Source organism: Chiloscyllium punctatum, chromosome 4 (genome assembly GCF_047496795.1).
Source record: "Chiloscyllium punctatum isolate Juve2018m chromosome 4, sChiPun1.3, whole genome shotgun sequence".
Classification (NCBI taxonomy): Eukaryota; Metazoa; Chordata; class Chondrichthyes; order Orectolobiformes; family Hemiscylliidae; genus Chiloscyllium; species Chiloscyllium punctatum.
In genome coordinates, this window is record NC_092742.1 from 84,977,026 (window position 1) to 84,995,080 (window position 18,055).

Below are 18,055 nucleotides of genomic sequence, written 5' to 3' on the forward strand. Positions count from 1 at the left end.
ATGACAGAAATTAACAGCATTGCTTGATTTCTTTCTCCCCCAAAGGGATACAGATAGCATTTCAAAAACAGAGTGGGAATACAGGAGAGTTGCAAGATGGAATACACAGCCTGTGAATGGAGCAGAGATAGTGAATGAAATGAAATCTGAAGTTCACCTTAGAATTTGTTGTAAACCAGTGTGGCTCCTTAGAGCTACAGTCATTGTTTATAAAAAAGATCCATTTGAAATAAATTCAATAATTCTAATTAATCGCATCAAAACCAAAACTAATTTAGATAATGAAAACTATCTGGCAGCACAGCAGAAAGGAGAGTTCATTTTGTTTTTAATTCACTCAGAGAATGTGGGCCAGTGTCGCTGTCAAAGCCTACATACCCTCGAGAAAATGATGGTGAGCTATCTCCTTTAACTGGTTCAGTCTATTTAATGTGGGTATTCCCACAATGCTCTTAGGGAAAATAGTTCCAAGATTTTGTCACAGTAACACTGAAGGAACAATGATATGTTTGGTGATCAATTGTACAGAAGTCTGGGTAGTCTGCCCTGGAGTACTGTGTGCAGTTTTCCTATCACAAGAAAGATTTATTGTCATACAGGAAGTGCAACGGTTCACCAGACTTCTTCCCAAGATGGTGGGACTGTCTTGTGAAGCGAGATTGTGAAAACTAGGCCTATATTGTCTAGTTTCTCAAAGAATGATCTAATTGAAACCCACAAAATAGCTGCAGGGATGGACAGGGTAGATGCAGGTAAGATGTGCAGTGATTGTAACAAGGTCAGCCAGGTGTGTTCCCTGATTGGGGCTGTTAACCTGGTCCAATTAGGAAACCCTGATATAAACAGGAATCTCAGAGTCTGGTCAGTCAGAACTGGTTCTGAGGTAGCCAGACCAGTGTCAAGTACTGTGCACGTGTAAGTAAAGGGCAACTTGGTGATGGGATACCGACCTCTGTGGAGTTACTTCAGTGGTGACGAGAGAAAAAAAAAGCTGCTGAAGTAACTTGCTCGCAACAGTCATTTTTGAGTTGGGGTAAATGCCACAATTTCGGGAAGCTTGACTCATTTGATCCTGCTGAAGACTGGGCCCAGTTTCTGGAAAGAACACGTTTGTTTTCCAAATTGGGGCAGATGACAAGTAATAAGTAATTCTCCTGACAGCTTGTGGACTGGCAGCTTTTTTGGTTATTAGGAACCTAATGTTTCTGAGGCATCAGATATCAAAACCTTTCAAAAGTTGACCGAACTTAGGTCATTCCTTGGACTCCATTCTGGTACCCGTTCATCAGCTATTGAAAAAAGTTCATCCTTGGAAATGGTGTCGTAGCCAGGGCATAGTCTTGAGGGGAATGAAGAAGCAGCTATCATTGTCTAAGGTGTTGTCACACTATGAACCCAAGCGAGATCTGGGACTGACATGTGATGCTTCCCCATACAGTATAGAGGTAGTGTTGGCTTACAGATCGCCTAATGGAGAAAAACACCTAATAGCATACGCTTCCCAGACTTTGGCTGATGCAGAGCGCTAGTACGCCCAGATAAAGGAGGAAGGTTTGGCAAGCATCTTTGGTGTGAGAAAGTTCCACCAATACAGGTGTAAACTTGTAATAGTAATAGATTACAAACCGCTGCTAGGGCTACTCAAACACGTCTCACCTGACAAAGGACAAACGCTCCTAAAGCTTGTGCTTTCAAATAAACCTGTTGGACTATAAACTGGTGTTGTGTGACTTCTGACCTTGTCCAGGCCAGTCCAATACCGGCAACTCCACATCAAAGAGGCCGTGCAATCCATTGCTTCAGATCGAAATCAGCAGTAGAATCTCATTCTGACAAGTTGGAACACTGTCCGGGAGACAAAGTAGCAAATGCAGATGCCTTGAGCTGCCTCCCATTGGCAGATACACTACCGGTGGTGCCTCCCCTGGGAGAGTCCATTTTGGTTTTTAACTTTTTGGTCACCCTTCCGGTCACTGCTGACAATATCAGACTGTGGATGCAGAAAGATCCAGTCCTGGTAAAACTAAAACAGCTGGCAGTGATGGGGGAAATGAAAGGGCTGTCACAGCCAGAACTGAATCCTTTCCAGATCACCATAGAGGTCAGCAATTTATTATGGGTAGCAAGAGTGATTGTCCTGAGCAAAGGTTGCCACCAGATGCTGGCTGAACCCCACCAGGGTCATCCAGGGATTTCCAAAATGAAGACGTTGGCTAGAAGCAATGCCTGGTGGCCAGGATTGGATGCCAACATAGCTGTATTGGTGGGGCAGTGCCCAGAGTGCCAACAAGGACAAAATTTACTGCCAGCAGCTTCTCCACATTGGTGAGAATAACCAGGTAAACCCTGGAACTCAGTTACATGTCTATAATGCTGGCCCTTTCATCAGCTCAATGTTCCTAGTCATTGTGGACACCCACTCAAAGTGGTTGGATGTGCGTTGAGTTCATTCATGAAACACAGGGATGATCATAGAAAAACTGAAAGCATCTTTTGCAACACACAGTCTCCCGGAAGTGCTAGTCACAAGACCATGGGCATCATGAATAGCAGGGAATGGGTACTGCCTAAAATCAAATGGCATTTGGCACATAAGGACAGCTTGATACCATCCATTGTCCAATGGTGGTGGAAAGAGCATGCTAAACTTTGAAGGCAGGCTCAAAGAAACAGTCTACAGCCTCTCTCCATAGCAAACTGTCTCATTTCCTACTTGATTATAGGGCTAGCCCTCATGCAACTACAGGGATAACTCCAGCAGAGATGCTAATGGGGAGAAGGCTCTGCACCAGACTGGACACAAGACTGCTAAGGAAGAGAAGCAGTTTACTTCAGGGAACAAAGTTCAATGCCAAAACCACAGGAACGGCCCTGCATGTTTGGATAGGTGAGGCAGTCCTGAACAAGCACATAGACCACATGAAAGCTAAAAACTTGCAAACTGGAGAGGAGCAAAATGCATCCAGCCCCTCAGAACAACTGGAAAGGGTTTCTGAACATGTGGGTTCTCCCTCTCCATCCAGCGTTGAAGAAACCTCAGAATCTGAAATGGATACGGTGGATGTCGCAGCCTCAACGCCTTTACCGCCTAAAGAGGATGAATTTCTTCTGAGTCGCTCTGGGCGTAAGAGATGGGCTCCAGTCCAGTACACACCACCCGTACTGGAAGCCGAGTTGGAAGCATCTGACCCTGTGTAAATATATACCCCAGGAGAGGCTACAAGAAAATGAACAGGCCTTCGACCCTGCACTTAGAGGGTGGGGGGTGTAGTGATTGTAACGAGGACAACTGGGTGAACCTCAGAAAATGGTCCAATCAGGGAGCCCCATCTGACAGATATAAACAGGAAGTGAGTGTCAGAGGTTCTGTTCACTCTTCGAGCTGGCTTTGAGGGAGCTGAATCGGTGTCAAGGACTCTCTGTTTGTAGATAAAGGGTGACTTGGTGATCAGAAAAAAAAAGAAGTGTCAGAGGCTCTGTTCACCCTGACAGCAAACACTGAGGAAGTTGAACCAGTGTCAAGCACTATGCACATTTAAGTTCAGGGTGTTTTGGTAATGGGATACCTCTGTGGAGTTATTTCAAGATGTTTCCCCTGGTTACGGAGTCTAGATTCAAGGATCTTCATTTCAAAATAATGGAACTGCAATTCGGGACTGAAAAAAATTTTTTTTTAAATCAAGATAGAAGCAAATCTTTGGAATTCCCTATACCAAAGGACCATGAACAAGCAATGTTTAAGTGTATTTAAAGTTGAGGTTGATACATTCTGGATTATTAATGGCCTAAAGGGTTCTGAAGAATTTGACAATAAAAGGCACCGAGGGGTTTGGTCAGCACAACTGTACTAAATAGTGGAGCAAGTGGAATGCGATGAAATGCCTACGCCAGGTCAGGATGGTGAGTGGCTTGGAAGGGAATGTGAAGGTGGTGGTGTTCCCATGTATTTTTGCTGCCCTTGTCCTAAATAGTAGTGGTCATGAGGGAAGATGCTTTCTAAGGAGCCATGGAAAACATTTGCAGTGCATCTTTTAGATTGCACACACTGCTGCTGCTGATCGTCAGTGGTGGAGGGAGTGAATATTTGTGGATGTGGTGCCACTACAGTGGTCTGTTTTGTCCTGGATGGTGCCAAGTGTCTTGAGGGTTGTTGGAGCTGCACCAATCCAGGCAAGTGGGGAATACTCTTGACTTGTGCCTTGTAGATGGTAGACTCACTTTGGGGAATCAAGAGCGGAGTCAATCTTGCCTCTCACCTGCTCTTGTAGTCATTCTATTTATAGGGCTTCTGGCCAATAGTAATGCCCAAGACATTGACAGCAGAGGATTTGGTGATTATGATGCCATTGAATGTTAATGGACAATGGCTAGATTGTAGATCTCTTCTCACCTCTCTAAGGTCAAACTCAGATGAAAGGACAGTGTTCAAATTCTTTGGGCAAAGCATTGTTTAAAATAAAAATGGAATTTAACTTTTTACAACCATCATGGATAGAGGAGGGAAAAAAACGCTACAGTGAGAGAGAGAGTGAGTGAGAGAGAGAGAGAGAGAGACACACACATACACACAGATTAGCCTTTGAGATAATGCAGAATTGGAGTCTGGTTTACTAAACTCCGTATCATCAACAGGTCAGTACCAGAGATGAGGCAGGTTAGATGCAGGTCCTGATTGATAAACTGAGAAAGTGCTACTGCTCAGATAAAATGTAGCTGCAGTCTCTTGTTCCATTTGTGATGGAATAGGCTCTGTTTTGGGAAGTGCGCCATCTTGTGTCCTAAATGAGCAGTGGCAAATCAAGCCCTCTCACAAATCATCAATCTACCTGCTGAGGGTTAAAATGCCTCATGTGATTCTCCGTTAACTGGTCACCCGCGAGTCATTCACTGTCATTAACAGACAGCAGCTATTTAGGAGCACGATAAAACAGAGAGAAGGCTAGAGATTGTCAAACATAAAAGCAAAGCACAGAGGGTCATTTGAAACTGGAAAAATGTTGAAATTGTAAACATTTCACAGGATTAATGAAAATTCTAACACATTTTGGTAGTTTTGGTAAAATATGGACTATGTCTTGAAGAGAGGAGTGAGACAGATCTGCTGGAAGCCAAGCTATCATTAATGTTAAGAGTTTCTTTGTCAATTTGATATCACCGCTTTAGTTGAAGTAAGTTATGTCTAGTGGAACAGAGAAGTAGTGAGACATAAAGCACAAATTGCACAGACGAATTCTGATGAATATCAAACTACCTTTGGGTCATTGCTGGCTTCAGCATATTTACTATCAAAAATATGTACAACATTTGCCTCACTAGAAATGACACTTGATGTTCCAATTACTAAAGCCATGGTGTTGCTGCAGTACTCACGCTGGATTGCCCTGAGTCTCGGGATGATGGTAGGACTTGCTGGAGGACTTGACTTGCTGCTGATCAGACTCTTCCTCTTATCCAGAGTGGGGGAGGCCTGCACGGTGATCTTATGCTGGAAATCTGTAGGATATTTGAAGGCCAAAAGAATTCAAGAAGAGTTGGAGAGAGTTGTGGTCATGGGGATGAAGTTGGGGAGGGTAGAGGAGGAAGAGACAGTGGACAAAAAGGGTGCAGAGAGCAGGAGGGGAGAGACAGAGAGAGAGAGAGAGAGAGAGAGAGATGGGTACGAAGAAGAGAGACTTAAGAATGGTTACCTGCCTTTCAAACATTTGAGAACTTTTACCAGCATTCCCTTTTATTGACTGAGTGAAGCACCCAACACTGCCATTTGGCGAGAATGTTTGGGAATAGGTTCTGGAGGGGGACAACAAAAGAATGCAACCTACCAGAGGGCAGACTGATGCGGTTGCCATCCTTGAGCTTGAGCCGGCTCTTCTTGAAGTTGCCTTTGCGTTTCTTCACCTTGGGCTTCTCCTGGTGGAGCTGGTGGAAGATGATGTTGAGCTCCCGTTCCAGAATGTCAATCTCCCGCTCAGCCAGCTCCTGCTCCCGGCGTCGCAACACCTCCTCGTGGTTCTTCTGCTGCAGGGCAGCGCGGGACAGCTCCTCCTCCCAGGTGCGTAATTCCTGGTTAAGATGGAATGATTGCTGGTGACTGAATTAAAGCTAAAGCAAAACAAAAACTGGTGCAACTGGCCAAGCTAAAACCCACTACTGGGGTCAGTTACTGTTCTTTGCCTCTGGGCGCAGCTCAGAGTCTCAGCTGTTGATCGTTGATTAAAAAAACAACAATCTGGTTCATTAATGTCGATTAGGAAAGGAAATCTACAGTTCTTACTTGGTTTGGCCTATATGTGAATCTTAATTGCACTCTGGGCAGTGATGCCCATATCGTACAAATGAATTAAAACAAAAATTGATACTAAAGTAGATGGAAAGGCAAGTGGTGAGGTTGACACAAACAGTCTGCAGAGAAATATACACGAGTTAAGCTCAGTGGGCAACAACTTGGCAAATGAATTATAATCTTAGGAAATGTGAGGGTATGCATTTTGGCAGGAAGAATAGATGAGCTGAATATTAGTTTAAAGGAAAAAGATTACAGAAAGGTACAGAACACAGGGATTTGGGAGTTCTTGTAAATAAATCACAAAAAGCCAGCATACAATTTCATCTGGAAATAGGGAAGGCAAATGGAATGTTGGCCATTATTTCAAAGGGACTGAGTGTAAAACTAGGAAAGTGTTGCTAAAACTAGTTAGACCACAAATGGAATACTGTAAACAGTTTTGAGCCCCTTGTCGAAGGAAAGGTATGAACAAAGAACAGTACAGCACAGGAACAGGCCCTTTGGCCCTCCAAGCCTGCACCGCCAAATGTTGCCCTTCATTGACATTGGAGGCAGGCTAGAATAGGTTCACTAGGCTGACCCAAAATATGCAGGAACTGACTTATGAGGAGAGCTTGAGTAGGTCGTACCTGTCCCCATTGGAATGAGAGGAGATCTTATTGAAACATAAAGGATTCTTAGCTGACTTGACAGGGTAGACTCAGAAAGGTTGTATCCTCCTGGGGGAGGGTCAGGACCAGACAGCATAATCTCACCATAAAGGGTCACCCATTTAAGATAGCGATGAGGGAGAATTTCATCTGTCAGACAGCAGAATTCTTTACTGCAGAGGGCTATAGAGGTTGGGTCCTTAAGTACATTCAAGGCTGGGATAGACAGATTTTTAATGAGTCAGGAAGTCAACGGTTATGGGGAAAAGACAGGAAAGTGGAGCTCAAAATGATCAGATCAGCCATGGTCTCATTGAACGGTGGAGCAGATTTGATGGGTTGAATGGCCTACTTCTGCTCCTATGTTTTATGGTTGGTGTAACGCATTTGATATTTGTGTTCTGCAAGCTGGCTCATCAACCGATGATCATTTCACTTAATGTTAAGGCAACTCGGATTTTCAGTCCCTTAAAACGGTGGACCCTCTGATCTCAACAATCCAAGGTTGGCGAGAAACGCTACTCTGATTTGCTTTATCCTATGGTCCATTCTATTCAACCCACACAATAATGGGAGTCAAAGCTGGAACTTTATAATATCGATGGTAATATGTACCAGCAGATTGTGCCTACATTAGCTCACTTGGCTATTCGTACAGAGGCAGAAGAATCAATGTCATACAGACATTCAAAGGTTGGTAAACAGGATATTTTGAGAAAGATTTGGAGCATTTGTATTTCAAGAGTACATTAATCTCCCATCCCAAGTGGCATGGTGGCTCAGTGGTTAGCACTGCTGCCTCACAGTGCCAAGGACCCTGGTTCGATTCCAGCCTCTGGCGCCTGCTTGTGTGAAGTTTGCACGTTATAAAACCATAAGACATAAAAGCAGAACTTAGGCCATTGAGTCTACTGCGCTGTTCAATCATGGCTGATAGGTTTCTCAACCTCACTTTCTCCATGTAGCCCTTGACAATCAAGAACCTATCTATCCCCATCTTAAATATACACAATGACCTGACCTACCCAGCTTTCTGTGGCAGTGAATTCCACACATTCGCCACACTCTAGCTGAAGAAATTTCTTTTACAAGGTCTTCCCATTACAGTAAGGCTGTGCCTGTATCTGCATGGGTTTCCTTCAGGTGCTTCAGTTTCTTCCCACAGTCAGAGATGTCAGGTTGGATGGATTGGCCAAGCTAAGTTGCCCATAGTGTCTAGGTTTGTGCAGGCTAGGTGGATTAGCCTGGTAAATGCAGGGTTACAGGAATAGAGTATGAGAATGGGTCTGAGGGGGCTGCTGTTTGGAGGGTCGGTGTGGATTTGATGGGCTGAATGACTTGCTTCCACACTGCAAGGATGCTATGATTCTTCTTCCCTTTTGTCATGCCTTGTGGCATAAGAACTGGAAAAAGCATATGCTTACATCTGTTCCCACAGGTAGGTTTTACATGTTGCAGGATGCCAAAGTTGTAACTTGCGGGGATCTATTGCCATTCAAGCATTGCTGACCAGAGTATTCTCCTGAATTTACCACCTGCCATAGATGTATCAGACAAAATTTACAGGTCAATTTGTTCAGCCACATTCAGAATACAGCAACTTTTGAACTCGCAATCTTTGGCCTGGAGATTGGGACCCTACTGATGTGCTACATGACTTTCAAATAAGCCTCACGGAGACTCAGTTGGAAAGTGATGATCTGTTCTCGAACTAGGAAACCTACAGAGCACAACAGAGAGCGATGCACTATATTGCTATTGCTTCACCCAGTGGTGCTGAATTACACAAAGGGACATTACACCCGGTTCAGCCTCATTGGTTAAGCTTGCATTTCTAAATTGTTTTGGTTGGTTGAAGTATAGTGCACATGGACGACAAAGAGAAAGCCCAACTCCAAGAAAGCAAGAGGATTAGGGAAAGAGTCGGGGAAGGGGAAAGAAATTAAAGCAGAAAAATTTAAATATCCGACCTTCTCCTTTTCCCGGAGTTGTTCGAACATTTCCTGGATCTCCTGTTTCCACTCTTCTTGCAAGGAGTGAAATGAATCCTGCGGCATTTCAAAAAAGCCTGACTCCTCGATGGCGGTGAGTTGGTCCAGAATGCAGCTGAACGAGGGGCGGGAGTGCGGATCTGTGTTCCAGCAATCTGAAGTAAAGGTACCAAAATTTATATTGTTATGTGTTTCCTTCTACCGGTCTCTTTGCCAAGGAAGAGGTTACAATATGAGGCCAACATTTTTATAGTTTAGCATTTAAATGTTTGGCAAAGCATCAGCAATGTTATGGAGCGCCACTTTCAAACCTGAAACACTGGGCATTGGTACGTCACCAACTCATAGCTCATGCAAATAATTAAAAGAATATGTATTTGTTCTCCTCAATCTCACCCTTTATTTTGAACTGGTAGATAAGGAAGGCAAGAAAGGGAATTAGGATCTATGATAGAATGGAATATATCATCAGGACAGCTTTCTAAACTAGTCTTTAAACAGCAAGGAAAATGAAGCACAAAATTGGAGAAAACATGTTAAATCAAAAGAACCTCAACATCAATGGCAGTTCTTTGACAAAGAGATAACATGTCGGAAACGTGAATTCAATTTAATCCTGTGGTTAATCTTCACACTTGTACTGATGTATTTCTGCCTCAGTGAAGGTGGACACCTTACCTTCCATGAGTTTGCTGAATAGTTCCGGGCAGGTTGAAGGAATAGGAAGGGACAATTTGTTCATAGCCACCCCATAGGCCACAGCCAGTCCATCAATCCCCCTGAATGGAACCTCCCCAGTCAGTAGTTCCCACAGCAACACACCATAGCTGAGGAATAAGCAGAAGGCTCTCAGTTAATTTTTAAAAAGTCTTAATTGCATAAAACCTTGTAGCATTTAATATAAAAGATTTCGTATTCAGGGCTGGATTCTACACTGACTATAATATTCTGAATGTGACCACTTGTGGGGGGAAATCTCCCATTATGCAGTCTAAGTTCAACAATGTGTGGAATTGAGACACACTTGGGGTGGGGGAAGGTCTCTCTTTCTCACATGATTACATGACTCAGCTTACCATACACGCAACACGAGAGAATCATAGAGATGTACAGCACAGAAATAGACCCTTCAGTCCAACTCAACCATGCCAACCAGATATCCAAACTTAATCTAGTCACATTTGCCAGCACTTGGCCCATATTCCTCTAAACCCTTCCTATTCATATACCCATCTAGATGCCTTTAAAATGCTGTAACTGTACCAGCCTCCGCCACTTCCTCTGGCAGCTCATTCTATACACACAACCCTCTGAATGAAAAATGGCAAATTCTGGGCTGAGGTCAGCAGGAAATCAATGCCCTGCAGTTGCAATGAAATGGGTCAAAGGCTCAATAATTAAAAGGGTCAGGCATTTACTCACTGCAAGCTAGTAGCTAACACTCGGGCTCCTGGATGTGGAAGCCTGCAGTAAACGTTTCCCTGATCGGCAGGCATCCTTTACTAGAGGCTGGAAGAACACAGCAAGCCAGGCAGCATCAGGAGGTGAAGAACGCAATGTTTCGGGTATATCCCACCTTCAGGAATGGAGCTGGAGTGGGTAGGGGGAGCTGCAGATAAAGGTGATGGTGGGAGGGTTTTGGGTGGGGAGAGGGGTGGAACGGTGAGGTAGTGATAGGAGAATCTGGTTGGTAGCTGGAAGGGTCAGCAGGTGGAATGGAAGGGAGGAGGCGGGCCTGGAAATGGAGTCATGGGGGAGATGGGTGGGCAGGTTATTTGAGATTGGAGAACTCAAAATGTTGAGTCCCAGGCAGAAATATTGGATTCCAACATCTGCAGTACTTTTTGTCTCCTTTCCTAGACCCTCTGCCACCTTGTTTGATCAGATCCCTATCCTTGGTCATCCACAATTTCCTGTAGGCATGAAATTCCAGCTTTCTGTACTCCCTCACCACCAAACCCCCCTCCCCCCACCGCCCCGCACCACCCCCTCATCTCAGTCAATCATCTTTCATGGCCTGTGCTTCATCGACTCTGATCTCAAATACGGTAAGGCACAGACAAACCCTCCTCAAAAAGGGTGACAACTCACTTCAAAGTCAAGCGGGTAAAGAAAGTCACCCACTGGATGCCTCTTATGTGGTCAGGATTCATAAAGGCACAGTCAGCTCTCTCATGGAGAACTTAATTGGAAAGGGGAAACTTAATTCTGGTGAGCAGGCCTTTTAATGAGCATAACATGAAATGCAAAAGTAAGGATAAATGTTTCCACATCTTGCTGTTGGGGAACTTGATTCATCACGGAGGTTCTGAGAACTTAATTGCAAATTAAGTTCATAGTCCCCGATCTTTGACCTCTCACCCAACGAAGTTCTCCCATCCGCCAGGAATTCCACTCTCGGGAGTACTCCTCAAACAAAAATTGAACAGCTCCTGTAAAAAGTTGTTCTGCCTGTGTTTTTTTTGTCTCAGAAAACAGAACAGCCAAGTTCTGGGGTCAGATTCTTAGTTTCAAACCTGATGAGTGTTGGTTCTTCGTCTTTAATACAAAAGTATTTATAGACCTGTCCAAAACAGTAAATGCGTAGCAACCGAATTCTGAGCACTGCTTTGAGCAGGGACACAGGTTCAAAACTGCCTCAAGCTCAGGACAAGTATTCTTCGCAGAAAGAATGATCCAGATATAGAACAGATCCTACATCAGTAAAGGAAGCTAGTCAAAGCGAGATCAGCTATTGTTAGACAGACCACAACTGGAGTACTGTGCGCGTTCTGGTCACCTCACTATAGGAAGATTGCGATAGCATGAGCCGAGGTATAGGGGAGGTTCACCCAGGATGTTGCCTAGTGTGAATTGAGCTATAAAGGAGACACTAAATAGGCTTGGATTGATTTCTTTACAACAGAGAGATCGGAGGAAGGGACCTGATTGAGGTGTATAAAGATTATGAGGGGTATGGATAGGGTGAATAGAGAGCAGACCCCTTGACTGAGGAGTCAATCATGAGATGATATAATCTTAGGGTAAGGAGATTCAGTCAGGATTTGGGGGAAAAAAAACTTTTTCACTCAGCAGGTAGTGGGAATCTAGAAGGCACTGCCTGAGAAGGCAGTGGAAGCCAGAAACCTTATAACCTTTAAAAAAAAATTTGTATGACCACTTCAAAAATCACAACATTCAAGGATATGGGACAGGTGGAAAATATTGGGAATTAGCACAGTTTTAGTGGTAGTTCTGTTGGTGCAGACTAGATGGGCCGAAGGGCCTTTCTGCATTATAAATCTACATAGGGCTTTGTTGGGTAAAACCATGAGAATGAGGTACATTAATGACAGGGCAAGGGGGCTGAGTAATGTAGCTTTCTTTAAATGGACAAGTACATCTTCCTTGTCCATATCCACCTTTTGAGATAGTTTCTTGCCTCATAAAGAATTGCAGTTTTCATACTCACAACATTCTCTGTAAGTAATGAGCTTGATGTTTGGAAAGTATCCAGAGCTGCAGATTGCAAGTGAGCTTTCTGTATGTCTGGACAACAACTGCTAAAATAAACATTTTCAAAACGTACACATGCACAATACCTGAGGCAGCGGTGGGGGCAAGAGAGTGGTTGGATATAGTTTGTGTCTTAATAGTATAGCTTCTTGAGCCAGAGATTCAGAAATGACCTTCTGGCCTTCCAGTCTGACAGACACAGTGCAGTTTGGGATGATATAAATATTTTTGGAAGTTGAAATGCTCATCTTGTTTGACTGCACCTCCATGTCTACCACTGATCCTGTCCTCTCTGACATCCTCGCCCCAAACGAGGAGAGGCAAGAAGGTGAGTAAGATGGATAGAGGACAAGAAAACGATAAAAACAGAAATTGATAAAGAAGCACACAATAGATAACGTGGTGCAACTCCTCATCTCAGTGCATTACAGCAGTCTTTCAAAAATGGCACACATGCAAAATCACAGATATTTTGATTCTGATTAGTCTAATGGATTGCAATAGTAACTTTGTAACCCCACATCAATGTCTCACGTATTTAACACTTCAAACTCATGAGCTACCAAAGGATTTAATCCTTTCAAAGGTTCGTCTCAGAGTTGACACTGGTATGTAATAGCTGGCTTACCTGCCATTCAGTGACCAGCCAGCTAGCTTTCACCTTCACTCTTTCTTTCCTGTGACTAACATGAATTAAGACATGCACAACCTCTCCGCACATTACCACATCACTATATCTATCCACAGAAATCATATTACCCCCACCTTTTCTTTTCAAATGCATAAGATACCATCAGGGCAAAGGATAAAGGAACAAGGCCTACCAATAAGTTCATACCTCCAGATGTCGCTGCTCTTGGAGAACATGGAGGATCGGATGACTTCTGGTGCCATCCAGGCATAGGTCCCCGCAGCACTCATTTTGGTAGTCTTGTGCCACTCCCGTGCCAGGCCGAAGTCTGTGATTTTCAGAGTCTTGTTACTAAGGCTCTCATTTTCCACCTTCTCGTGTATCAAAACTAGGGATAAATGGAGTGAGAGTTTTTAACATCAACAAAAATATCCATGGTGGACAGCTCATCAAAAACTGGGAGATGCGTGCATCATGCCCCTTGCTGGCATATATCCTATTGCAAACTTCAAACCTATTTTATATATTAAAACTAAACACAAAGGCTGGAAAATATGGCTGCCTGGGGGCATCTGACCACTTCTTATGAATTTGATCGCAATCCCACAAGGGGGAACAGAAGAACATTCCAGACTGATGTGAATCGTTGAACTTTGCTGCAACCAATCAAATAATCCACTTTAATGGGACATATTTACCTTTAGAGGAAATCAAATCTCCGAATGCCCTAAAGTCTCGAAAGACATATTGAAATCAACATGAATACAAACAAGCTTTTTGTGTGGAAGAGGTTTTATATTTGTTGAGGAGTTACATCTACCAGCAGTGAATGAACCAAGCCAGAGTTCAGACCAGCTTCATGCCAGCAATCAGCCAACAAAATTAATAGCAATACCTTGCAAACTGTGGAATACAACAGAAAGGAAGATCCAACTCCATACACCCTCCTCCACCTCCACTCCACCCCCAAAAAATGTTCCAACTTCAAGTTCACCTGAGAAAACATTCTGGAAACTTGACAATGAATACCCTCACAGCCTGTGAACCTTTTGCTTTAGAGACCCATACTTGAACTTTTAGGCATCAAAACTATCCAAGGAACTACAGGCCTATGTCATGGGAAACTGGAGATTGTAAATCAGAGGATGAGATAATTAAAGATATTTTCTCATCAACCTTTCAGAGGTGTTTTGACACACATCTGGAGCAGGTGTGGATGAACCCAGGCCTCCTGGTCTATAGGTAGAGACACTACAACCGCAGGATAATCATAGTTTTTTTTTAAATCAACCTGCTCAGATATGCTTTTACATCACTCTGGAATAGATAAAACTTTAAGCCAAGGCTTCCTGGTCCAGAGGGCGATTGCCATTGCAAGATATTTGCTAATCAACCACTTCAGAGATGTTACTACACACCTCTACAGCAGGTGGGACCCAAACCCGGGCGCCTCAGTCCAGGGGTAGGGGCACTACTATTGCATGACAAGAGGTCCAATGCAAGATAATTATAATTGTTTTTATTTAACCTATTTTTCTAATCAACCTGTTCAGAGATGTTACTACACACGTCTGGAGCAGGTGGGACCAAACAGTATATTACCTTCACCAGTGTCTAATCCTCGTGCATACAATATGTCGCATTTGATTTGGGGCAAGTGTGCAAGGTTAAATCACCTTTTTATTTTAAGCAAATAAGACCTGTTGCAACGACTATTTAATTGGGCTGCAAATGACAAGGATAAGAAAACACACACATTTATTATCACAAGACATAGTAGGACATGTGCATTCTGTCTAAGCCACGCGGATATCTTCAATCTTCAGGACAGAAAATATCAAAGAACCATCCGCTAGAGATTTTCAGGCCGTTTCATCAGAAATATTTGCTCTTTAGATATGATACTGTGACTGACAACTTTCTGATTATTAATTGTGATCCTGGTGCTAAATTATGGAAGAACATGTGGTACCAATATTCCCTCCAAGCAGCCCCAGACCAGCCATGAGTTACCTTGATGTCTATGCGCGCACACAACCAGATGTGCATTTTGTTCTACTGGGTCATGTGGATGCTAAAGGTGCCACATTACTGTGAAGATCAGGGGAAATTTCTAGCTGGTCAATAATCTCCCCACCCTTACCTCCGCCATCACCCACCTTTAGCCACCAGCCGCAAAGAAGAGATCAACAGGCATTGTTATTTGAGGGATCTTGCTGCATGCAACATGCCGGCCTCATTTGCCAGCATATAGTGAGCACACTGTGGTGTCATTGACAAAATGGAGTTATTTGTGGGATTGAGTAAAGTAGAACTGCTACACAGGATTCCTCCTTCTGATCACTATCAGATAGAAAGTAAACTTCCAGCTTCACTCTTGTTAAAGGTGGGTGACCTTACAATCTTCAGTGCTTTGGATCAGATGCAAAGAATGGACATTTGGAAGGCAGTAATTATCACATCCTGTAAGTAATCAAGACCGTCATACGGTTAAATACATGTACATCATTAGTTGACCCCAGTAGGAGTTGATTTGCTTTTAGTGCAAAATAATTTTGGCCGGTTTCGATCTAATTAACTCAGGAGTTTGAAGCATAGGCCGCATGTGAAGATGCATGAAAAATGTGCAACATGAGATTGTAAACTCATTACATTCTGCTCACTTTCAACTTCATCACTGAAGCACTTTAAGAAAACCATTGAGAGATCTGAAAAATTCAATACTTTTCTCACCAGCAACAAACACTTAATAGGTCCGTATGACCTAGGTGAGTCTGTCATAATCACAAACTGTTATGTGATGGGTACACCTCCAGAGCGTGGATCAACAAACCAATCTGTGGTGGGCAGGCAAAAGCAGGGACCACCTCATGACAGCTGGTCACTCACCACTTTACACATCCATCCACCATCTAGGACCATCTGGGACCATCCACCAAAGGGACCTGGGTGTCCTTGTGCTTGAATCATAAAAAGTTGGTTTGCAAGTGCAGCAGGTAATTAAGGAGGCAAATAGAATATTGTCTTTCTTTGCTAAAGGGATTGAGTTTAAAAATAGGGAGGCTATACTTCAGAAAGGATATACTGACACTAGAGGGAGTGCAGAGGAGGTTCACAAGATTGATTCCAGAATGGAGAAGGTTGGCTTATGGGGACAGTTGAGTAGAGTGGAATTATATTGATTGGAATTTAGAAGAATGAGGGAGGATCTTCTAGAAACATAAAATTATGAAGGGAATCGATAAGATAGAAGTAGGGAGGTTGTTTCCAATGGCGGATGAAACCAGAACTCGGGGGCATAGACTCAAAATAAGGGGGCAGGCAGGAGACTGGAAGAACACAAAGTCAGGCAGCATCAGGAGGTAGGGAAGTCAGCATTTTGGGTATAATCTTTCTTCAGGACTGGGGCTGGGTATAAGAGGAGCTGCAGTTAAAGGGGGTGTCAGGGGCAGGGTGGTGAAGTGGGAATAGGTGAAGACAGGTGGAGGTAACGACATGGTTGGTCAACGGGAGGAATGAATCCACTTGGTGGCAGGGAGGAGTGGAAAGGAGGAGGAGGGGCTGGAAAGGGAGGTTATTTGAAATTGAAGCAATCAATGTTGACACCTCTGGGCTGTAGGCTGCCCAGGCAGAAAATGAAGTGTTGTTCCTCCAATTTGCAGTTTGATTTGATGCAGCAACAGAGGAGGCCATGGATTGTCATGTCGCAAAGGGAGTAGGAAGGGGAATTAAAATGGGCTGTAACTGGGAGGTCTGCTCTCCCTGTGGGCCCGGGAGAGCAGATGTAGGTTGGAATGGAAGAAGAACTTCTTCACCCGAAAAGATTGTGTATCTGTGGAACTTCCTGCCCAGTGAAGCAGTTGAGGTTACCTTGTTGAATGTTTTTAAGACAAGGATTAATTTTTGAACAGTAAATGAATTAAGGATTATGGTGAGAGAGCAGGTAAATGGAGCTGAGTCTTTTGAATGGCAGAGCAGGCTCGAAGGGCCAGAAGGCCTACTCCTGCTCCTAGTTCTTATGTTCTTATGTAAGTTGAATGCTCGGAGTTGCATGACAAAACATAAAGACAAGGCCAGAATTAGGGGCCATAATGTGGAGACAGACAGACAGACAGACAGACAGACAGACACACACACACACACACACACACACACACACACACTGTGCAGGAAATCTTTTCTGCAGTGAATCATCTCATTTTGCCTCTATCCAATCCATCATTCCTGCATTAGCTCTTTAGGGATCTATCTAATTATCCCCAATTCCTTACTTTTTCTCAATATATCAGTAAATTTATAAACCTTCACATAATTATGAAATTTTTAAAAAACATTTTAATGGAATCTGCTGCCACCACCCTTCAGACAGTACAACCAAGGTTGAAAAGACGAGAGATTGTGAAGCTCCAAGATGTAGAGGGATCTTGTTGCCCTTGGAAAAGGTTACATATAGATTCATTAAGAAAATAGAAACCTCAGAATTTCATCATTTATTGTGAGGGGAATCAAATACAAAATTTAGGAGGAATGCTTCTGTTATACAGAGCACAGGTGAGATCATACCTGGAGTACATTGTACAGTACTGGTCACCTTAGTTGGGAAAGGATGTAAATGCATTAGAAGCAGTTGAGAGAAGGTTTACAAGACTGATATCTGGAATGGGCAGGTTGGTTTATGAGAAAGGTTGGGCTGGCTAGGTTTGTATCACTGGAGTTTAGATGAGAGAGAGATGAAGTTGAGTCTTGAAGGTTCCAAGTGTCGAGGCTGAGATTGCTTTCTTTGGCAGCCTTTCCATTATGGGATCATTCTTTGGGATGTAAGTTTGTTGATGAAAAGTCCTGGGGAAAAATGGCCTTGGTAGTTTGAGAGTGTTGTGCCATTGCGAGTTCTTGTTTCTGGAAATTCCCACCAGTCAATGCTATATTTTGTAGAACATTGGTGAATCTATTGTTCTCTCTAACTTTGCTTTCGTGATTCCCATTCCAAGTCTTTGATCATGCATTT

General features: G+C 43.4%; 1 protein-coding gene across 2 annotated transcripts in view; it reads right to left on the reverse strand.

The window, feature by feature from the left end:
* map3k9 (mitogen-activated protein kinase kinase kinase 9) overlaps positions 1-18,055 on the reverse strand; it is a 136,094-nt gene that overhangs the window by 22,016 nt on the left and 96,023 nt on the right. For both annotated transcript variants that reach the window (XM_072569207.1, XM_072569206.1), the window contains 5 exons: positions 13,258-13,438; positions 9,603-9,751; positions 8,904-9,079; positions 5,820-6,060; positions 5,371-5,493 (listed from right to left, as the gene is read on the reverse strand). In XM_072569207.1, the coding sequence (XP_072425308.1) occupies positions 5,371-5,493; positions 5,820-6,060; positions 8,904-9,079; positions 9,603-9,751; positions 13,258-13,438 (870 nt within the window). The remainder of the gene's footprint in view (positions 1-5,370; positions 5,494-5,819; positions 6,061-8,903; positions 9,080-9,602; positions 9,752-13,257; positions 13,439-18,055) is intronic.